This window comes from Prosopis cineraria, unplaced genomic scaffold, assembly GCF_029017545.1.
Source record: "Prosopis cineraria cultivar Desert tree isolate PC_DT_omini unplaced genomic scaffold, ASM2901754v1 PC12, whole genome shotgun sequence".
Lineage (NCBI taxonomy): Eukaryota > Viridiplantae > Streptophyta > Magnoliopsida > Fabales > Fabaceae > Prosopis > Prosopis cineraria.
Window position 1 is genome coordinate 36091414 of NW_026555343.1, and position 24471 is coordinate 36115884.

The 24471-nt window shown below is 31.8% G+C and overlaps 3 protein-coding genes across 5 annotated transcripts; 1 reads left to right on the forward strand and 2 right to left on the reverse strand.

Moving 5' to 3' along the window:
* Positions 1-11074: 11074 nt before the first annotated feature.
* LOC129288177 (G-type lectin S-receptor-like serine/threonine-protein kinase SD2-5) lies at positions 11075-14265 on the forward strand. 2 transcript variants are annotated; one of them, XM_054924606.1, is made up of 2 exons: positions 11075-11221; positions 11541-14265. In XM_054924606.1, exon 2 carries the CDS (start codon positions 11551-11553, stop codon positions 13954-13956), a length of 2406 nt encoding a protein of 801 aa, XP_054780581.1. In that variant the 5' UTR covers positions 11075-11221; positions 11541-11550; the 3' UTR covers positions 13957-14265. The 2 variants fall into 2 exon arrangements, with proteins under 2 accessions (XP_054780581.1, XP_054780582.1); XM_054924607.1 differs by having other exon boundaries at positions 11077-11221; positions 11565-14265.
* Positions 14266-14676: 411 nt separating this feature from the next.
* Positions 14677-16470, reverse strand: LOC129288179 (uncharacterized). 2 transcript variants are annotated; one of them, XM_054924608.1, is made up of 3 exons: positions 15791-16470; positions 15529-15701; positions 14677-15217 (listed from the first exon to the last, which is right to left on the reverse strand). In XM_054924608.1, exons 1-3 carry the CDS (start codon positions 16313-16315, stop codon positions 15076-15078), a joined length of 840 nt encoding a protein of 279 aa, XP_054780583.1. In that variant the 5' UTR covers positions 16316-16470; the 3' UTR covers positions 14677-15075. The 2 variants fall into 2 exon arrangements, with proteins under 2 accessions (XP_054780583.1, XP_054780584.1); XM_054924609.1 differs by having other exon boundaries at positions 15074-15224.
* Positions 16471-19923: 3453 nt separating this feature from the next.
* On the reverse strand, positions 19924-22903 carry LOC129288649 (uncharacterized). The gene is made up of 2 exons (XM_054925329.1): positions 22593-22903; positions 19924-20603 (listed from the first exon to the last, which is right to left on the reverse strand). Exons 1-2 carry the CDS (start codon positions 22867-22869, stop codon positions 20458-20460), a joined length of 423 nt encoding a protein of 140 aa, XP_054781304.1. The 5' UTR covers positions 22870-22903; the 3' UTR covers positions 19924-20457.
* Positions 22904-24471: the final 1568 nt, after the last annotated feature.

Below are 24471 nucleotides of genomic sequence, written 5' to 3' on the forward strand. Positions count from 1 at the left end.
GTTTTTGTCCAACGAGACAAATTGGGGAGTTGATAAGGTTTCTTCATCTCAAAACGCTAGTAGCCAGATGGGACCAGTTACTAGTGCATAATGAAAATCTTGTCATGGAATTGTCAGGGTCTTGGGGTTGCCCTGACAGCTAAAAATCTCAAAAATGAATGCATTAAAAATAAACCCCAGATTGTCTTCCTCATGAAGACTAAGCAAAAAGCTCGTGTGATCCAAAAAGTGAGAAGAAGGTGTGGTTTTACAGAGGAGTGGGTCGTGGAACCTTTGGGTATTGGAGGAGGTCTTGTGTTATGGTAGGTTGAGGAGGTCACGGTTAATATTTTGTATTCCTCACCTAGTATTATTCACACCAGTGTGTCTTCTTCTGTTATGGAAGTATCTGCTTATGTGACCCACCCGAAGGACAAGGAGAGAAGGTTGGTTTGCGCTAAAGTTAGGAAAATTATCAAAAGTAAGGTTTTAAAAATCAGACTAGTTTTACCACTAGTTCATAATTCATTATTTGAATCGTGATTGAACCGATTGATATTAAAGTAATATATTTTTATTTATGTATCATAATTCAATAAGAAATATATGCAAATAATTCTATTATTCAAAAAATATTAATAATTGCTTGGTAAAATGATATATTGTTAATGACTACATGATTAATATTAATTATTCTTAGTTGTTCTTTGTTTTAATTAATTTTTTTAAAATTTTAATCAATTCAGATCAGTTCTTAAGGGAACCAATTTGTTTTTCAATTGGTTTTTTTGATTTTTTGATTGGTTTTTTTGGTCATTGACCGATTCCTTTGTGGCCGTTTTTGAAGAGTCAATCGAACCGAACTAAGAGCTGATTTCTAATTCAACTAGTTGAACTAGCCAGTTCAGTTTTTAAAACACTGACCAAAGGAGTAGATTGCTCGTGGCTTGGCTTGGGGGATTTTAATGATTTTCTTTCTCAACAACAACAACAAGCCTTTATCCCACTAGGTGGGGTCGGCTACATGGATTGCAAGACGCCATTGTGCTCTATCATTTATTAAGCTTTTAGAAATATTATTAATTAAGAGATCACGTTCAACAACTTCCAAGAGTGTTCTCTTAGGCCTTCCTCTACTTCTCTTAATCGGACTCAAAGTTATATGTTCCACTCTTCTCACTGGTGCCTCCCTTGGTCTTCTTTGTACATGCCCAAACCATCTCAACCGATTTTCTACCATTTTTTCCTCAATAGGTGCCACCCTCACTTTTTCACATATGTGCTCATTTCGAATTTTATCTTTACGTGTATGTCCGCACATCCATCGTAACATTCTCATCTCTGCTACTCCAATTTTATGCTCTTATTGTCCCGTTAGAGCCCAGCATTCACTACTATATAACATTGCCGGTCTGATAGCAGTACGATAAAACTTTCCTTTAAGTTTATTAGGCACCTTATGGTCACAAATAACTCCTTTAACTTTTCTCCAATTAAACCACCCAGCTTGAATTCTATGTGAAATATCTCCACTGATTTCGCCATCATTTTGAATAATGGCTCCCAAATATCTAAACTTTTTCACTTGAGGTATAATTTGATCTCCCAATTTCACTAATGATTTTCTTTCTCAATCTGAAAAAATAGGGGGCAACCAGAGAGCAGCGAGGAAAATCATTAACTGCTAGGATTTTATTTCTAGCTGCAATATGATGGATTTGGCCTTCAATGGATGCAAGTACACTTGGTGCAATAGGCATACAAGGGATGGGATAGTCAAAGAAGGGATTGATTGTGCTTTTGGGACTGTGCCACTCATGGAGAATTTTTTGAATGTGTGGGTGTTAACATTGATCCAATAGGCTCAAATCATCATCTGCTACTTAACTGATTTTAACTACAATCTTTTGACGAGGGTTAGAACCTTCAAATTTGAAGCCGTCTAGGCAAGTCATGCTAATTTTTTGAGTGTCATTAAAAGGGGTTGGAGCACTAATTCTGTAAGTATTATTCCTTTCATTCAGGATTTTTCTAACTAGCTAGGCTTGCTTCTTGTAAAAATGAACTCATCAGGTGGAGTGGGAAAGTTTTCCCTTACAACAAGAGGCTTGTTGATAATTTGAAGCAGCAACTGATGGAGTGTGCACAGGGTGATATCAAAAGCTACGATTAAAAAATCTCATGATTTAATGCAACTAATTGAAAAGGCTATGGACAACGAGGAGCAGTATTAATGGCAGCAGGCTTGAATCTCGGCTTAATGCAGGGGATTGGAGTTCTAGATTTTTTTTTTTCATCTAAGAACTATTAAATGGAGGCAATGTAATAGTATCTTGAGAATCAGGGACAATATTGGAGGTTTGTTAACAGAGCAAGTAGTTGTTTTGGATAATATTGCAGGCTATTTTTGGAATTTGTTCATATCTTCTGGTCCCAGACCTAATGCTCTTGGCTTCTTGGACACCTAATGCCCAGCTGTTGATGATAATAACTAGAGAGAAAATTCAAGAAGCTGCCTTCAGTCTGGGTGGTACAAAAGCTCCAAGTCTCGATGGGTTTTCAAGTAAGTTCTATCTTTTAGCTTGGCCTGAAATTGGCAATGCGGTGTGCTCCATGTTACTGGAATTTTTTTTTTTTGGTTCTTCTAATTTGGATGTTCTTAATTATAGGAATATTACTCTCATCCCCAAGGTTGATAAACCTGAGCATGTGTGTCAATTTCACCCTATTGGCCTCTGTAACTTTTCTTATAATATCATTTCTAAGATATTGCCAACCATATGAAGCCTTTTCTTGATGACTGTATTTCTCCTAATCAAGATGCTTTTATTCTAGGACGTCATATTCATGATGATCTAATTATTTCTTATGAAGTTTATCATTACTTGAGACGGAAAGAAGTGGTAACAAATTTCAATGTAAAGCTTATGATAAGGTTGAATAGAATTTTTTTAGAAATGGTTTTGCTTAAATTTGATTTTTGTCGTGATTGGGTTACCCTTGTTATGAAATGTGTTGCATCTGTCCATTTGAATCTTTGTGTCTCAGGGGAGAAAATTGCTTATTTTATACTTGGACGAGGTTTGAGGCAAGGCGATCCACCATTACCTTACCTCTTTATCCTTGTGGGGGAGCTAGGTTCTTTCTAGTATGATCAATAAAATACCAATGAAGTTGTCAACTCAAGGGGATCAAGTTGAGCTTGAGCTTCTCAGAACTTACTCTTAACTTCTTTGCAGTTGATGCCTTGCTCTTAATGGATGCAAACTTGCGCAATGGAAAGAAGTAAGCCAATTTGCTGCAATGTTACTGTACAACAATTGAAAGAAGTTAGCCAATTAGCTAATATGAGGAAGCGTTGGCATACCCAGGTTTGTCCTATTTGTGAAAATGAGGTGGAAACAAATTGAACACCTTCTTTTCCTTTGTCCTTGGGTTCAATGTATTTGGTTTGGTAGCCATTTTGGTTTCGAATTTGATCATTCAAATGTATGTAGCTTTGAAGCTTGGTGGACGTTTTTTCTTACTTTTTAGCGCCTACAGCAAGTGCTTTGATTATGATGTTGGCTTGATTTGTTGGATCCCGTGGCTAATTTGGAAGCAAAGAAACCAGAAATTTTTTAACCATGTTGAGCCGGATCTAGTTTTAAATTTGTGCACTGACAAAATTTAATTTTATCTAAGTACGAATCATACAACGATATTTGTAAAAAAAAAAATTGTCATAAGAAAATAAATAATAAACATAAGATTTACTTTTTATGCTAATTGATTGTCATTATCATGCTCATATATTTACTATTGTCATAAATTATCATTTGAATGAATTAAAAAGTAAATTTAGTGAGAAAGTATTAGAGCTTTTTAAATTGGGCCAAGCTTTTGATTTTAAGAATGTTTTTAAATTATTTAATACTATGAACACATGCAATCATGTTGAGAAATTTTACTTTTCAAATTTTTCTAACAGATAAAAATTTGATTGAAGTGTGAATTATAACATTATGAACTTGATGTACCCAAATATTTTAATTTTCAAAACTTGACTACTGTGAGTGAATTATATCAATTTTGTTAGATGTTGAAAAGTCTAATTTTTATTTATTGATAATTTTTATGCTATAAAGAATCTACAAGCAAAATTTTAAAAATGAATGCGCACATAGATTTATAAAATTAAATATGAATATGTTAAAATATTTATCTTGTATGTATGTATGTATAACTTTTCTTCAATTAGCTTCACCCGAACTAAAAATCTGGTTCCGCTTGTATGTACAAATGGGACCACAATGGACACCTGTTTGAATCCAGACCAACCTGAAAGTGCAAGTGACGCAAAATAAACTTTTGCTCTGAAAATGCAGTTAACAATAGACATGTCAAAATACCGTTTGGGTCCTAAACATGCTTCATGTTTATGTATGTCAAAAAAGTATGTTTTTTCAAATATGTGCTACACGAGTTTTGAAAACTTTCCAAATAAATTTTAGAATTCGACGCCATAAATGCACAACTATTAACTCTCACTTGGAATACTGAGGCTGGGTTTGGTGCATACATGGAAAGGGATTGTTAGCGAACAACAGATTACTCTATATAATTTAAGATTAACTGCTTAGCAAACGAGGTTATAAGAACCGAAACAAAATGGAACCCTCCTAAAATAGGTTGGGCCAAACTCAACATTGAGGGATCATTTAATGTTAATGGTGTTACGACTTGTAGAGACTTAATTCATGATGCCTAAGGAAACTGAATTAAATGATTTTTTAAATATCTCGATTGTCACCCTAACACACAGCTGTTGAATTATTAGGCCTTTTGTAAGAAATCAAACTTTATTGAGATATTAAACTATTCAAAGTTAACATCAATTTGAAATTTCTTAAAATTTTGTCTTTGATTCAAAACAACTTCTCTCAAAATTATCCTTATTAGCTATGATTATATAGAGAAGATGAGGCACTTTGTAATAAGAGGTTGAATAATTATTTTGAATCATGTCTTCAAGAAAGCAAACAAATTTGCAAATTTATTTGGTCTCCATCCATCCAACGAAAATTTTGACTTAACTATCTTTGATGAGCCATTCATTGAATATAAAAATATCATGTATTATGATAAGGCCACATAATTTCTTCACCCTATACGAGTTTCTGGTGACCATGCATTTGGAAAAAAAAAGATTTGAGAAAAGGTTTTCCTCCTTGATTGGGAAATTAAACCAGACTGGCGTATATTTTGATACCTAAAGTGGACCAACCATCTTGATTAGAAAAGTCGTCCGTAAGACGGCTTGATAAAAAAAAAAAAAAAGTTTCAGACCAAAAAAAGTCACAAACTTGGTTAAAACTATATATAAAAAATAGAGAGAACAAAGATATTTTTACTTTTCGTCCAAACTAATTTAAACTTTCATTGTATTTCGAGAATGCTTTTAGATTTTAGTTATCTACTTTAATTATCATTTTCTTTTGTTAAATTGTGAAGGGTAAACTTTGTACTCCCCCCATCGTAAATTATAAAATATTTTTAAGAGAAATTTAAAGTCTCAAAATATAAAATATTTAAAAAAAAATTATTAATGATACTTTTTTAATATTAACTTTTCTATCTATTCTTTCTTTTTAATATTCTTTTATAAATAAAATATTAAATGAAGGATATTTTTTAAAATTTATATTTTTATTTTTTAAAAAATAAAATTATAAAATATATTTAATAAATGTATTAATATGTATAAATTTACTTGAAAGTCTCTTGTAATTTACACTGGAGGGAGTAGTATTTGTTACATTATGAGTTCTTCAAAGTAATTCTGTCAAGATCGGAAACGTTAGACAGCAATCGGGATTGGATTAGCCACGTCAGCATGACATGGGGATTCATTTCAAGCAGAAAGTTAAATGCTTCTTCCAACAATCTTCAAATATTATTCAATTTGCTGTCACCCTTTTAACTTCATTAATTTTACCATTTACAAATCCATTCACGTGATTCTTTTTTGTTTCACTTTTTTGGCGCTTCTATGAAACAAGGGGCCCTTCTGATAACGTCAAACTTGATATTTTCTCTAACCCAAAATATAACCATTTTCTTCATATTAATCTTGATTTAAAATATAAGTAATTTAGTAAATATAAAAAAAATATTTCATGTTACTTTTTGTATTTATTAACTCAAATTTATATGTAAATTCATCTCTCACTCATCATAAAATACATTGATAATTGAGATTAAAGATATAATAGGAAAGAAATATATATTTTACTGAGAATGAATACTTTATTGGTATGTAATTTTTTAAAAAAATATTTATATTTTGAACTAAAAAGAGTATCATTTAAAAGAAGTCAAAAGAGAAATGAAGAAAACTTAAAAAGTGTTGATCTCTGTTAATATGAAAGGTTTTCAATATATTTTCTCTAGTCCTATTGTAAGACACATTTTAAAAATAATTTTTAGTTTAAAATGTAGGATACCTTGTAATATATAAACAACATTTTTTAAATTTATCCTTTTTGATTAATGTAAAAATATTTAATGTAATTATATCATTATTAGAGTCAATGACAAAAAAAAAAGTACTCCCTTTGTATCACAATATAGGGCATTTTTAAAAAATTTTGCTTAGTCCAAAATATAACGTATTAAATAACTTTCATAATTAATTTTTCAACTATACCCCAACTTTATTTATTACTCTTTTTTGAAAAAATGATACATTCAAATTTTAATTATTATTACTAAGACATTTATGAGGATATTTAATACTCTATTCGTCTCAAATTATAAGATACTTTTAGATAAAATTTTATATATCAATAAAGCTTATTAAATACACTTTACAACCTTACTTTTTCAAGACAAAAATATAAATTTTTAAAAATATTATTTATTTAATATTTCATTAATGAAAGAATATTAAAGAGAGAGAATATATGAGAAGGGTAATATTAAAAAATTATAATTAATGAAACCTTATTTTTATCAAAGTGTCTTATATTTTGGGATGCTAAATCTTGCCTAAAAGTGTTTTATAATTTGAGACGGAAGGAGTAATAGTATAACTGAAAATATGTAAAAAATTTAAAAAATGTACGTTTCAACTAATATATTTTTTATAATAGTGAATTAATTACTAATGCCATATATTATGATATGGAGAGGTATATCTTATTTTTTATAACATAAAAAAATAATTTTTTTAAAATTAATGAAATGGCTAAAAATATCCTATAATAAAGACCGGAAGAAGCATGGTGGGACATAATAATAACTAATGAATATTTTAATAATATCTAATGAATACAAAATATTACCTAAATCCCAATAGAATAAACCTTAATAGATAATATATATTAGGAGAATAAATCTTTATCTCAATACCATTCAAGAATTAAGTTCATCACTTCAATAAATATTTTAAAAAGAATATTTATCTAGTCTTATTTATAAATTATTTTTAATATAATTTATTAAAATTAAAGAAATCTTAAAACTTATTAACACGGTCTAAAAATTTAATAATGTTACAACTTTATCCTCTATTAAATATAGATATTTTAATACATGCATGCATGCATGCATGCATGCATACATACATACATATATATATATATATATATATATTCTCTTACTATTATTTAATGGAGGGTAAAAAGGAGAACTTGTGCAAAAGTTTTAATAATGTGATTTATAAATATAAAAAAATCTTTCTTTATTTTATAAATATAACAGCAAGAAATAAATGGGTGAGTTTCAATTTCAATTGAAAAAAATTGATTATAAAAAAATTAATTATTAGAATGTAATGGTGTTGGGATAAATTTTTAAAAATTGATTTTGATAAATTAAAAATGTTTGAATGATTTACTGAGAATTAATTTTAAATGTATAAATAAATAATATAAAGAAAAGGAACCAAATGAAGTTTTATAAATGAAAGAAATTTCAACTTCTTCAAGATGAAATTTCACAAGCCAAATGAAGTTTTATAAAATGAAGATGTTGGGATAAATTTTTGCAAAACTATAATTTTAATCCTAGAATTAATTTAAAGAGCATCCAAACAGACCCTAAATTGTTCCTTTTGTCTTCGTATTTCTTTAAAGTGCTCCAATAACAAGGAACGCGTGACGGAAAAGTCCAAAGTGGTGCAATTCAAGTTTGACAAGTCAAGCACTGCTATAACATACATATTTTCAGCCGAGTTTGACAAAAAAACTAAAGGAGTGCCATGCCGGGCGAGGAAGCGAAACCAAGTCAACACCCACTCGCACTGGCATGATTACATATATTGGAAATTAAAATTTAAAATAGATTTAGTCATAGATATTATTTAAATTTTCTGCCTTTACGTAAATTAAGAATATGCATGATTTGTTTACAATTTTTTTTATTTTAAGGAAAATTTTGTATGTTTACTTTCATACAATTTTAAAAAAACTAGACTGATCATTAGATCGAAAGACATACTGATTTATAGTTCAATAGTCAAATTATGGTTTAACCAATCATAAATAAATTAATGTATTTTAAATAATATATGATTAAAATAAAATAAATAATCATATATAATAATAAATGAAAAAAGGTAATACCCATTAATATTCCATCATTTTTTGTTAAATATATTTTATCATTTTTACCATATCCAAAATATATATACTTATTTTATAATCTATAACTTTAAAGCATATACATATACACATATTATATACATATTTTTTTTTTTGCATTTTCATCCATTCTTCTACATTTATCCATGCTTATGAAGTATAAATATGTATAAATTGTACATTATAAATATTAATTAAATTTTTAAAAATTAAAAATAATTAAAAAAAGGACCAGTTCAACTTGTTTGCTCATCAGTTTTTTTAGTTTTCATTGGTTCAATTGGTTCTCAAAATAAGAGGTATTCTGTTGCAATCGAACTAGATTTAGGATCAATTTTCAATTCAACTAATTGCTCTAGTTCAATTTTCATAACATTGCTTTTATATGCCTAATGTCAAACAATTCATTCTCATTGTTTTAATTGAAATTGCTGATTGCATCTTAATTACACGCATACATATGCCGGTGCTTGAGTATAATTTTAAAGGAAAAAATTTCAAACAACCACTAAATGATTGAAAAACTTGGACTTGGTAACAATTTTTTAAAAATCACGGAAGATTTCAAAATTTGTAATTGATGAGCTTTAAGAAATCTTCATAAATCTGCACTAATGATTATTGAAGTTTGATTTTCAAATGTGCAATTCTTCCTCCCAAATGTTTCATCAGTCATCTGGTTTTGTTACAATACTCCATTTTAATTATTTATCTTAGAAACTGTCTGCATTGATTGTATGCATTCACCTAGAAAATATTAAAAAAGTTAAAGAAAATTGAGAGAGAATTTAGTGACTAAAAATTATATTATCACCGAGAATTTAGTAGTTAATTAGAAGAGTCAAACTTTGGTTTCTCCGTCGATGTTATATGACCAATGGTTGTGGTGTGGAGTGTACCCCTTTGACTCTGAAGTCTCATAAATGGGGGTTGGTGACAGCTGGAACCAATTGCTAAACGTAAATGTGACGGCCTTCGCTCATTAATCACACCGCATTTCAATTCTTGCTTCCAAAACCGGAAATATGAGTCAGATTATATGAATTAACTTGAATAATTAGTTATAAGAGTTGAGTTGAGTTAAAAAAAAATTAATCTAAATAAAAATAATTTTTTTGTGATCTAGACCATATAACTCATAAACTATATGAGTTAAAATTGATGGATTAAGGTTGGCCTATTTAACCTATATTATTTTAAAAAAAATTAAAAAAAAAAATTTTGTGAATATGAATCATATTAGGCATGATTTACTTATTGTATTAATTTATATGTTTTATACAATTATTATAAATTAATATTTCAATATATTTGGAATGAATCATAAAGAAATATCAAATTAAAACTTATTATTTAAGTATATTTTTTTTAAAAAAATTCATAAAAAATAAATTAAAAAAATAAGTTGGTAAGTTGATCCATTTAACCCACAAACCTCAAGGGTTAAGTTGGATTAAAATTTTTCAACTCATATAAAGAGAGATTGAATCCAACCCAACCCAACCCATTTAGGCCAACCCATATGGGTTGAGTTGATTCATATTCCCACTTCTACTTCCTTCCTTAGTTGTCAATGTGATAAGAAAACTTGTTTATGGTGATTTTTTTTTATTGAGTTCTAAATTGATTTTTTCCCTTAAATACCTTTGTGTAATGTTTACTCATTTATTGTAATTAAGTCCAACTATTATTTCATTATATTTGAATTATTAAGTTAATGTCATTAATAAGTCACTATATTAAACATTTTAATATGGACATTTTCGGAAAAAAATTTAAAGTTGTATCATATTTAATAACCTAAATAATTTCCCTTGAGATAATTTTAATAAAATTAACAAAAAATAGTTAAATCATTAACTTTGTTTGAAAATAGGATAAATTTTTAATTTTATTCCTATTTAAAATTATTTTTTTTAACTTGCATGCATCACACTTTTTTACATAGTTAATGAATTTAAATAAGAGTAATATTACATAAATATAATTATTATTCCATCAAATACCTTTTACTAGTATTAAAAATAAAAGAATCTTTTTAAAAGGTACCCTATAATAGATATTAGAGGAAGTATATAATATTCTATCTAATATTATTTATAAGTCACTTTTAATATATTTTATCATAATTAAGGAAAATCATAGATCTTATTAAAAATGTTTAGCACTTCAATAAGTTTTTTAATTTTATCCTTATTAAATATATATATTTTAATATAAAATATTTCAACATTTAATAACATTTTTTTAAAACAAACAAACACTCAAAACAATTTTAATCACCTCATCATCAGAATCAACGTGAGATGATTATTGATTTTGTACATAAAGAAATTTCAATTTTAATCATATTTAAATGAAAAAAATTAAATTTAAATTATATTTTATTTTATAATTGTCAAATTAAATAAAAATAATATTGAAATACTACGTGCTTGGCATTAAGCACGATCAATCTCTTATCAAAGATGGGTTATAGCAAGAACGGGAGGGAGCACGCACAGTCCTACACCACAAAGGGGAAGATGGGAACTTCTTCCTCATTCCTCACGTAAAGTTACATAGAACTCTTCATTCTCTGCAAGTTTCTCGCCTCCATTTCCCCTTCTTCCTTCGTGGTACGATTTCTCTTACTCTTCTTATCTGTAGTCTCAATTAAACGTCATGTCTTCAACTGAATGGGAAATGCTTGAACCACATGGTCCCTATCTCTCCAAAATCTATATTTCCCATCTTTAATGGGCATCTCAATCTATAACATCTTCTTGACTTCCTCAGCACAAATAGTGCCATATTTTTTTCTTAAAAATGTCCCTCCCTTTTTGTTAGTCTCTCTCGCTCATACTTTTCTTGTCTTGGCTGGCAATATTATTGATTTACTCTGAACTTCCAAATTCCCTTTTGATTTATTTAGTCAAACCTAGAACTTTGATGCAGTTAGAGAAACATGAACTTATACAGATGTGGAACCTTGTTTATCTGTGTGTTTTTTCTGATGAGACTGTGTTCGGCGGACCATCAACAACACATAAGCCAGATTTATCCCGGATTCGAGGCATCTCAGCTGGACTGGAATGACCACAGTGGATTGTTCTTACTATCCAACAACTCAGTTTTCGCGTTTGGATTTTTCGGTACCCTCGACGTTTCCTTGTTTGTTTTAGTTGTCATTCACTTGAAAAGCTATAAAGTGGTTTGGACTGCTAACAGAGGCTTACTGGTAAGAAACTCTGATAAATTTGTGTTTGACAATACTGGGAATGCATATTTGGAAAAAGGGGGTGGTGTGGTTTGGGCAACAAACACAACAGGTCGTAAAGTCAGAGCTATGGAACTGAAAGATTCAGGTAATTTGGTATTGATTGGTGAAGATGGAAGAGTTATTTGGCAGAGTTTTAGCCATCCTACTGATACCCTATTGCCTGGTCAACTTTTTGTTGAAGGAATGAGTCTCAAAAGCTTCCCTCGTAATAACTTATTTAGTTATCTGACCTTTATGTCTGGTGACTTGGTTCTGTGTGCTGGATATGAACCTCATCAGATTTATTGGTCCCTTTCAAGTGAAAGCAATGTCAGTAAGGGGGTTCATTTCCATTCTGCTTCTTTGGTTTCAAATTCTTGGAATTTTTATGACAAAGGTGGAGATTTAAAATGGCAATCTATCTTCTCTGATAAATCTGATCCTCAGGCGATGTGGGCGGGTATATTAGATCCTAATGGTGCAATCTCTTTTTATGATCTTAACAAGGGAAAATCTGTTACCCCTGAAGCAACTAGAATACCACAAGATCCTTGTGGCATTGCTGGGCCATGTGATCCTTATTATGTTTGCTTCTTTGAGAACTGGTGTGAATGTCCTGCACTTCTCAAATCTCGTTTCAATTGCAAGCCTCCAATCACCACGTCGTGTTCTCAAACCCGAGAAGACCTTCTATATGTCGGTGAAAAGCTCGATTACCTTGTCCTCAAGTATGTTCAACCAGTTTCTAAATCAACCCTGAGCGCTTGCAAAGAAGGTTGCTTAAGAAACTGCTCTTGCCTTGTGCTTTTCTTTGACAACAGTACTGGAAAGTGCTACCATTTTGATCAGACAGGAAGCTTCCAACGCTCTAAGGCAAATTCTGGAGGCTATGTTTCATTTATGAAGATCTCTATTGAAGATGGATATGGAAGAAAAGGAAAGAATCCAACTCTATTGGTCGCTGTTGTAGTTAGTTTCACAATTCTGGTAATTATTGGACTAGTGCTGGGGTTCTGGCACTACACCAAAAATAAGCATCTCTTGAAGGATTCTCTAGAAACGTTAGAGGAGGAGGATTTCTTGGACAGTCTTCATGGTATGCCAACTCGTTTTAGTTATAGTACTCTAAGTAAAGCCACCAAGAATTTCTCTACAAAAATTGGTGAAGGAGGGTTTGGCTCAGTTTACCTAGGAGTGCTTGAAGATAGATCTCAATTGGCTGTGAAGAAACTGGAAGGACTAGGACAAGGAGCCAAAGAGTTCAAAGCTGAAGTTTCCAGCATTGGAAGTATTCACCATGTTCATCTGGTGAAGCTGAAGGGCTTCTGTGCCGAAGGCCCTCATCGCCTTCTTGTGTATGAATACATGGCAAGAGGTTCTCTGAACAGATGGATCTTTAAAAGCCATGAAAATGCTTTCTTACTGAATTGGAATACCAGATTCAACATTGCATTAGGTACAGCAAGGGGACTGGCCTATCTTCATGAGGAGTGTGAGGTGAAGATCATACACTGTGATATCAAACCAGAGAATGTCCTTCTTGATGAAAACTTCACAGCTAAAGTTTCAGACTTCGGTTTGGCTAAGCTCATGAGCCGTGAACAAAGCCATGTCTTCACAACACTAAGGGGAACAAGAGGGTATCTAGCACCAGAATGGATCACCAACTATGCAATTTCGGAAAAGAGTGACGTGTACAGCTACGGGATGGTCCTGCTTGAGATTATTGGAGGAAGGAGGAATTATGATCAATGGGAAGGCTCAGAGAAAGCTCATTTTCCTTCTTACGCCTTCAGGATGATGGACGAAAGAAAACTCAAGCAAGTTCTTGATCCAATGATTGACATTGATGAGAATGATGAAAGAGCTTCCACTGCAGTGAAAGTTGCTCTATGGTGCATACAAGATGACATGAGTTTAAGGCCTCCCATGACCAAGGTTGTTCAAATGCTTGAAGGTGTTATCCCTGTACCTGAGCCCCCATCATTATCCACTTCAAGTTCTTATTCATCATTCCTAAAAATGGGTAGTGAACAAGCTTCTTCATCCACACAGGCCTCCTTTTACGGTAATGTACCCCTATCTTGTGTTCAGTTGTCAGGACCCAGATGAAAAAACGTGGTCATTACTCATTAACTATAAACATGTACTCAATGTTGCTGTACAAGAATATAAGAAGGTTTGCATGCGCTTCAAGCCTATGTGGTGATAGATTTTTTTTTCTTTTATATTGGCACAAGCAAATAATAGAAAAGAGATAAGCTGGTTCAATTCAAATTTTAGATCTTTGTGATAGAGTTTCAGGTAAAAAAGATTTGAGTGAAATGGGAAATTAGTTTAAAAGTACCAGTAACTTCAGTAGTCGTCGGAGTCGCTATATTGGACGAATGGTGGATGAATAATGACAATATTTATCATCAATATCCGATAAGACATTGAACACTTGATATCACCTTACCAGTAACAGGCTTTTCTTTTTTTGAGCAAACATACCACGAACAGTTAAAGAAAGCAAGAGACAAATACAATGAATGATGGATACATTCAAATAGCCACAAAATAGGGACCATCGTGAAGAGACAAAAAAGGCCATATGTCTTAAGCCCCACCAACATTCGAGCGATGTGATTGCTAGTTGTTCAAAGCTCTCGCACACTTGGAATATTATATGAACATAGAGGTTAAAGTTTGCACCAAATTCAAATCACACAAAAAAAGGTTATATGCTTAGACATTCTAGCCATTTTAGAAATATTATTTAGAAGCATGTAATATCATAATTAATTTCAGTTGCACCACTTACTTAGTAATGAATACCAAAACAAATTCATATGGTTGCAGAAGTATAAACCACAGCTCTCTATTCCTTTGTACATACCAAAATTTGATATGCTCAGAAGATACATCAGTTGAAACCTGATTGGCACACAAGTGGTACTGAAAGCTGCTAATTGTTACTTGGCCTCAGCTATTTACATACTGCATAGTGATACAGTCTGTTTTTTTTCAAACCTTGCTCATTTTAGGAGGACTAGACTTGTAAGTTCCTTAGATGTTTGCTATCAAGTTCTAACATATGAAAACATGGACGAATTTGTCGTGTTTTCAGTGGAAAATTTGATAGCAAGACCTAAAAAACCACAAGTTGTGTCCTTCTCCCAGAGATTAAAGACTCCATTATCTGTCTCGCAAGTTAATTTCCTGAAATATGAGACAGCGGTGAGTAAAAGGCTATGAGGCTGCAGGCAAACGAGAGTGATGGTTAGATCTCTGGAATGGATCTGGTGGATTTGCATGGCTGTAATCTGATTCTTCATCTTCTCCATCTCCCTCAGCATCCCAAAGGAATTTAGCATGTGAGGCCAGAACATAGCTGCAGACTTTAAGGCTTGTTCAATAGTTTTTCAACAACCAAGAGAGAACAAGACAACACAAACAGGAAGCAAGAGAGGAAAGCAACTTCTTTAGACAATTAAGGAGTAACAATTCAGTGTTCTAAAGACGAAGGGGCTGGGCTTCATATCTAACATGTTCACAGAATGTGGGAAAAAAAGCATCTTATAAAGTAAGCTTACACCACCTGAACAAATGCATCAGCATCTATCAGGAAATAGGATCTACAGTGTATAATATATTCATCATAAATGAAAAGTTACTCCACAAGGGAGGCTGATTTCTACTTACCAATCATCTGGAGCACTTTTAACAGCTTGATCAAAATATCCTTCAGCTCGATCAGCACTCTTCTGTGTTTGCCATATTAGATCCGCATAGAGTGACAGAACATTACCATCACTTGGATTAGCCAAAATGGCTCTCTCTAGATACTCCTCTGCTTTAGGATAATCTTCACAAACCTGTTTGCAAATTGAATATTAGAAGAACTCTCAGAAAAAAATTCCATGATATGTAATCTTGAATATTCTTACTGTGATATCAAGCTCACCTCTTTCAAGAAGCGTGCATAATTTCCGAGCAAAAGAGCATTATCAGGGTTTTCCTTAATCATCTTCTGATAATAAGCATTAGTATTCTCTCTCCCATGATTACTACCTTCAGAGTAATCCCACAGATTTCCATGTCCACCATCAGAGCCTTTTCCTCCACCACCCATCACCAAAGTATGCACCTTACCATCTTTCTTTCTCACATCAGCATCCATCACTACCTCATCCAAACCACAGCATGAAAACAGTTCTCGGACTGAAAAAGGTGAAGTTTCTTGCCCTGGTTCTTCTTTTACTTGGTCACATTCCTTGATCTTGGCTCTCTCTGGATTCCTACGAACGTTATTAGGCTGTGAACAGTTTTTCTTCTTCGACCTTGAGCTGCGAGGGTCTATCTCAGATAAGGGATGGCTTAGACACACGACTGATGATTTCATTCTAGGATGCAAGAAAATCAATTCTGATTCTGGGGAATGAGGTATCCATGAACTCGGAATCGGAGCAGAGGAGCTTCGCAGCAGCATGACCACAAGTTGAAAAAGAAGGCTTGTAGAGAAAATATATATATATATATATATATATGAAAGGAAAAACTACTCAACTAGGTAGAGTAGAGAATAGAGAAGAGAAGCAAGGAAGGTGAAAGCTTGGTGAAACCGTACATTTACATGAATGATCTCGTCCGTCACCAGGGACAGAGAGATAAACACAGAGGGTGGCTATATATAGAAGATGGCGGTCATTGTGAGGAGGATACGTGGGAGAGAGTGGGGCCCACTGCGTCGTTCCCACACTTGAGCCATTGTCAAGCTGCAGAGAATTGAACGGCCACGAATTTCCCGTAAGAAGCGACACGATGGTGGCATCATTTTCTGGCCTTTCGCCTCATTCTGGACCAATAGAAACCTACCATGCGTCGAAATTTGCTTGGACGAACACGTTCCGGTGTCCATCTTTCATAGCTGCATGGGGTTTGCTGTAGCAGATTTTTATTTTACTGATGAGAGTGATGACCAATTCGAGATATTTTTTAGGCATAGGGTATGTTCTCTCTTTCATTTGATGCATTTTAAACCAAGTTAAAGAGAGACATCCTGGATGGTACTTCATGTTTCAGTAGTTTTACTGCAGGTACCACTTCCACTTCCAGGAAGGATCATCAAAGATAAATGGAATGACCGAATGAAGATGTCGGAAAATATCTTATACTGTACGTTGTCACCTCTAATTACGCATTCGTGTATTTTTATCTGTCTATGAAGCATTGACTAGCATAGTATAAGGCCATATTTGTGTTGGATGATTTAAATTCTTTCAATCCTGACCTTCGTCATGGCCATATAAATGTTCACCGTGCCCCTGGATTGGTGACCATAGAGATAAAAAGATTATGGAAATAATTAACAAATTCATAAATTTGGTTACTGTACTTCTCTCTTTTTATTACTTCTTCTTCTTCTTGTTTTTTTTTTTTTTTAAAGATGCCTTTTGTGCACAGATTTAAAGCCTGTGAAACCCGGGGAAGATAGATGGGATTTATGAATGAAAATACGGGGGCGAAAAGTTTTGTATGGTTAAAAACTTAAAATAATTAGAGTAGGAATTCATTTCTAATAATATGTGACCGGTAAGATAAAAATACACGAAAACAATTAGCAAAAAATTATATCCAACAGAAGGGTTTAGTTTATTACAATGCGACAAACTGAATTTTGAATTTCTATTAAAAAATATTTCACATTTAATACTCTACCTTATTTTAAATATAATTGCTTTTGATAAGAAAACATGCGGGCAATTCAAAAAATATACATGAGAACAAATAATAACAAAAGGACAACAAATATGAGGTCTATGAAAAAAACACAAAAGTATGAGGAAAAATTATATTTACTTTGCACAAAAATAAAAAATATATATTCAGTCTATCGAATTCTATTCAATTTTTTTTATAAAACAATTATGCAAGCTAGATCCTAATGACTCATCAAGGTTTAAAAAGTTAATGTGACTATATATATATATATATATAATTAAAAGTTTAATTGAATTAGGTCCTATAAATTTATTAAAGTCAAGACTTGTCTTCAAATTCAAAGAACATTTATAAAAATATTTACAGATTATCCACTAACAAAATATTCACATTAGTACTAAAATTTGAACACATCCTTATGACTTATGAACCAAATCATTACAAACTAGGCTAATTTGTGATAGTAAATTCTATTCAATTTGTATATAAATTGGTTAATCACATTGCTTTGGTAGCTACGTGAATGATGGTGAAGCAATCAATAAAAATTAGTTCAGTTAGCAAAAATTAAACCCGTTATCTATAAGGTCATAGAATAAATTTTATTATTGATATAAAAATTTTGTTAGTGAATCTGTAAGTATTTCTATAAACGTTTTGAAGGCATGCTGATGGGTCCCACTCAAGTCAATTAAATTTTTTATTATAAAAAAGAGGAAGAGTGAAGCAAGGCGATTAAAATAGATATACGTGGATCTAACAAAAAAATAATTAATAAATTTTTTAAAAACATATACAGTTTATTATGAATAAACTTGGAGAGAACAATATTGAGTGCAAAGGTAAAATAAAATAAAATATCATATCCAGTGAGAGGTGAAGATGGGAGCTGAGTGTAGAAAAATCTAGACGTGAAAAAGGGGGTGTAGAGAAGGAGGCATGATAAAGGCCAATAATCCAAGAAGGAAATAGTGAGGGAAAGTGGTGTGAGAGGATCCAGATGTCCCATCATTAGCCTGTATGCGCACTCTTTCTTCATTCATTTCAATCCTTGATCTCAACTTACCTTATTATATGCTCCCTTGATTTGAAGAAATAAAACATTTTTTAAAAAATTAAATATTTAAAAAATTTTAAGATATAATCATTATACTGTTAAAAAATATTTTTATTAATAATAATTTTATATTTATTGTAGGATGTTTAATATAAATACATATAAAAAAATAATATTAATTTAAAAGTAAATAATTATTTTATTAGGAATGAAATTCAATTAAAAATACTTTTATTTTTTAATAAAGGGAGTATCACCTTCACAATCAAATATTCTTGTGTCACCTGGTTTAATTTATGAGGAGTAATAATAATATTAATATCTAACCTTATCAGAATGCATCATAGCCACCCTTGAGAGGTGTATCATTTCCATTCAATGTTCTTTATCCTATTTTGTTCAATTCATGATGCTCAACAGTTTAAAAACTGCGGTACAAAGAAAGAAAAATAAATAAATAAATTTCACTTCATAGAGATCTCATAGTTACCGTTTGGTGCAAAATAGGCTCCGATATCCGATGATCTGGTTTCTGATTTCTGATTTTGGCCTATTTACATAAAATCTGACATATGAGATTGATATGCTAGTCTATTTATATAAATATACTCGATTCTAAATATAGAATGGAGATATAGTAGTTAATTTTTTCACAATATTACCCTTTTTAGTTATATCACATTGCAATTCTTAAACACGTGTTATTGTAGTTATTAATTTCAGATAAGTATAAAAATTAAAAAATCAAACATTTTCTTACAAATTTATATCATTCCTTAAGAATCATGGAATTAGTTTACTTTAGTCTATAATTAGAACTAGAAAGAGTAGGAGTACATATAAATATAAATGCATAAATATGAATATACACACCCGCATAAATGCATATAGTATACTTGCAACTTCTGATAAAATCAAAACCTATTTAAATCATGTATATCTACAAGCTTGGGCCCAAACTAAGGTCCTTTTCAGGTTTAAATTTAAGCCTATTTGTAGGTTCAAATCAATTTAACCAAAACTTTACCAGACATGACCTCTCGGCTCTTTCCATTTTTAACCCCATCAGAGGCATTGTAATAGAAATCCAAGGGATTAGCGCTTCTTAGAGATTGCGAAAGAGACAAATCGCGATATTATTAGGCTTCTCATCAAGATGGCTCTCTATTATCCTTTGGATTTAGACTTTCACTATGCTAACTACCTAATTAAGTGAATTCCACATGGGAAACATGTCCAACACCTGGAAAGAGTAGGAATGAAAGGTTTGTAAACTGTAATTGCATATAGCTTTCACAACAAAACCCAGTGACCAGATCTAGAACCTAAGCATTCCATTATTAAATATTGTATATAACTGAAAAAGATCATATATATATATATATATATTAATCTTTTCAGCTTCTTGTACCAGAAATCAAAACCCAAAAATTACACCTTTAAAGTCACACCACTGACATCGAATATGCCAATATCTAGTTAAAATCTTTAATCTCTGTGAAGAAAAAGAAATGTAAAAAAGAAAAATAAAACGCATCATTTGGAGAAATGACTGACTGCATCAAAAGAAATGTGGGTGAAGCATGGATTTAGATTCCCGGCAATCTCATGAAATACAGCACTGAGGAAGAAAAGAAACCCAGAATGACTGCTCATGAATAATTTGACTGAGAGTAATTTAAGCAGCGCGCAGGACATATACATATGAATCTGGAAAGTTTATTAAGCATCAGAACATCCATTCCTCTCATTTGAATTCTTTCCCGTGTTGATTGATATACTACTGTATATTAGATCTATGCCGTAAGCGATGAGTTGTTATATACTTAGGCGCGTACAGTCTTATATGCTCACTACTTCATCTTTTTAAATCTTGATCCCTTGTTTGGTCTATTCCTCCCATCCCATGCAGAAGCCCAAAAGAACAGAGACATCCAGAAAAGCACAGCAAAGAATATCCGTACTCTATCTTGCAATCTCACTAAAGCCCCAGCAAAACCTGTTCCTCAAGTAAGTTCAGAAATCCCCATCAGTACCAGAAAAAAAAATGTATCTTGCTGCGGAAGCAGAAACAACATGAACGAAACAAAATTGATACAAGTTGCAAATTATGTTATCTTTTTTTAAAGCCAATGTTCATGAGCACAGAATCATTCCGCCTAAGCTTACACTATAAGCTCCAGATTTATGCAGGCATGCATTACACAGCAAAGCATTATGCCAGCCATGTCATCACTGTTGATACTTGAGAGAAGAGAGCAATGGAAGAAACATCAAGACAAGTTACAGTAATAGTTGTCAAACGAGACGACATTAACAAGAGGGTGTGCAAAACAAACAATATTTATAGTTTATAACTCAAAGCAACACCAGATGATAGATCTGGGATCTTTTTCTTTTCTTTTCTTTTCTTTTCTTTTTTTTTTAGAAAAAACAGAAATTGCACGATGAAGTAACTGCTTCTTGGCTAATTATGGTACCTAAAGATTTTAAAACGTAGATGCTCATTTTCCAAACTGACAGTTATACCAATTCAATTAAATTTGAACATCCCTCTGTGATCCAAAGTCTTATTTAAACTATCAGCTGGATAGACTTTCTTAAATCCTCAATTGGAAACTAAGGGCCCATTTGGTTCAACTCCTCACTCTTTTGAAAAAATGCAATGCAATGTAATGGGATGCAATGCAATTTTAATATCATTTTGGAAAGGAAAGATGGTAATGAAGTAAGATTCATAGGGGAAGAGATATAAATGAGCACTACCATCAATTCGGTAATGATGTGTAATAGTCATTAGCATGAGATCACCTAAAAAGCTAACCACTGTCCTAATAGTAATGCAATACTAATTACCATTGCACATGTGCAATGGGCATTGAACCGAACAGGCATATAACGATCTGCAAATTGACAAAGCAAAACTGATGTTATGTTATATTTTAAAGTTTTTATACCAAATTTATGATTAAGCTTAGTTCAAGGTGATTACACGTAGTTTGCTCAAAAAAGAACCGTGCTCTCAAAACTTGACTGTAATGGGACTCATTATTACATTGTAATCTCAGAGACTGTGTGCATGAGCAAACAACTAATAAATCAATCGGCTTAAATAACCTGTAGTGCATCTCATACCACAGATCAGGCATTCATGCTACCTTAGTCTCAGTATGCTAGTCATCTCAGCTGTCCATATGCTGATAATCCCGCAGAGAAAAGCTTATCAACCTAAGGCATTAATGACCCAAAGCCAAGGGGCCAAAATATAATGCAATTCCTTGACTATGATTCACTTTGTCTAAATCGCGGATATGGAATAAAAAAGGAAAAAACTACAAACCAGAAAAGGAAAAAATAAAAATAAAAATAAAAATGATGATGATATAGAAGTTCATTGCTAAATAACTATGAGTGACATTAGTACAACAGAAAGTGAGGGGCTCACTTGTAGGCTAGCCGGCTGTTAATAGCAACAGAGGTAGCCGTGCCCTAAAGAACAGTGGGGCTACAGAAATAATTCAACTACAATCTACACTCTTCAGAGGTGAAGATTGTTAAGTTGTTGATGGCGGTGTCAATAATGACGCAGGGGAAAAAAAAAATAAGAAGTCCTTTCTACATAGAAAAACGTCTCTCATCTAAGAATTGTTTAGACTACACAATAAACCCTTTAAGACCCCCTAAAATACTTTCAAATCCACAATATTCCATCCATCTCAAGAATTCAAAATCATTTCACTGGCCTAACCCCATAGCTACAACTCATTCCTTTCAATTACAGCTGGAAGCAACTTCAACCAGTAGCCCAGTACACTAGCTACAAAAATCCAATACAATCATAAACGAGCATGAAATACAATGACTAATTTCATCGGATAACAACCCAACCTCAAACTCAAAGTCAAACCATGCAATTCTCATCTCTCCGCAAATACAAAATCCTAAACCGGCATGAAATCCCAAAAAAAAAAAAAGCGAGAAGTCAAACCTATAAGGTGTCTGGAATCATTTCCTGGAGGAGGATCGACCCGGCGGGGCGGTGGACGGCCAGGACGGGAGGAGCGGCAGAGGGCGGAGCTAACTCCGATAGAATGAGAAGAAGAAAGTGGGTGAAGTAGAAGGTGAGAGCGGATTGCGAAGGAGGAGAAGGAAGGAATAGTTGAAAATGAAAGAGAGGAATTGCAGAAATGGGAGGAAGAGATTGAAGAGAAAGAGAGGAAGAATGGAGGGAGGTTGGTTGGCTTCGTGGAAGAGAGAAGAACCATTTGGAGGCAGTTACAGCGAAAATAAAAACCGAAGAAAAAGAAATGATTATTGACTCTGGTGTGGACACATGTGTATATATATATACATGTAGAAGGAATCATCAATATGGAATCTTAACTTATGGTGTTTGGGGATAATGGGCTAACTTTTCGACCCGATTGGTTTTTATTTCATAATTTTTATTTCATAATTGGATTTGGTCCGACTCTCTAAAGTTGGATCATCCACTCCCATCCCAAAAGCAAAAAATCATCCACACCGTTCCCCTTCTGAAACCTCTATTCGGTTTTTTTTTTAATGTTTTTTCAAAAAGGAGAGTTTATAACTAATAACTATATTGAATATTAGAATACACACGCACAAATTATAATTATAATTATTTAAATATGGAATTTGGTTCTATCTTATGTTGAAATTGAAATCATTTGAGTCATTTTTTAAGTAATATGAAGTTTTAATATTGTTTATCAATTATTAAAAACTTAGTAGAAGCGCGGTCCTTTGAAAGTGAGAATAATGAAATTTTTAGTTCTTTAAGTTTGCTTTAATTTTCATTTGTGTCCTTGTTATTTAGAGAGAAAGAACACTATTTAAATTTATCGACATGAATGATGAAATATTAATTATAGCCATATAGATAAATAAAAAGAAGTATAATTATTTATGTAAAAGAAAAACAGGTTTGGAAAAAAAAAACAAAAACAAAACAAAACAGACTGTATTAATAAAAATTAAACTAATTTGACCACTAATTTTTTTCATTTAACTACATATATATGTCAAGTTATTAATAATTTTAAATGGAGTAAAATTTTTATTATTCTTAGAATAATTTTTCGTTTTGACATGTTATAAACGTCCTCTAAATAATAAAAAAAATATGCGCAAATGTGTCAAAGAAAAAGGCAAAAAATGAAGATCATCGCCCATCCATGAAAGAAAAGCCCACATTGTTTTATACACAATATGATTGAAAAAATATTTCCTGCTGCATTTGGGAGGGGGAAAAAATGTTACAGTGGTTATTTTTGCTCTTAAACTTTCCACGTAGGTTAGGGGTGTTCTAAACTTAATTTTAGGTTATTTTTATCTTTAAACTCTTAAAATCCTATAACATTTTTTGGTTTAAACAATAATTTTATTTGCAACAGTTCTAAAAATATTGCCTAATATGGTCATAAGCAACATTTTTTATATGTTGCTATTAATCCCTTATTTTAAGCAACATAATTTTGGCAATATTTAAAAAATATTTCCTAAACTATAATAGGTAACAATTTTCAAGTGTTGAAATAAAATTTTTGAATTGCCTATAAAAGTTCTTTAACGGCAAAATTTTAAAACTGTTGCTTATAATTTTCTTGTACATAAAAATTTATTTTTAATTTATTTGTATACTTTTTACATATACTTTTATTTATTTATTTTCTTAATTTTTTAATTTATTATTTGGATAAATTAAAAAATTAATTTAAAAATTTTATATATATATATATATATATATAATATTTTGCATTATAATATTAGTAAGTCAATTTAAAAGAGTGGTTAGAGTTATTCCTTTCTTTTGAGAGGTTTAGGGTTTGAATCCTATATAGAGA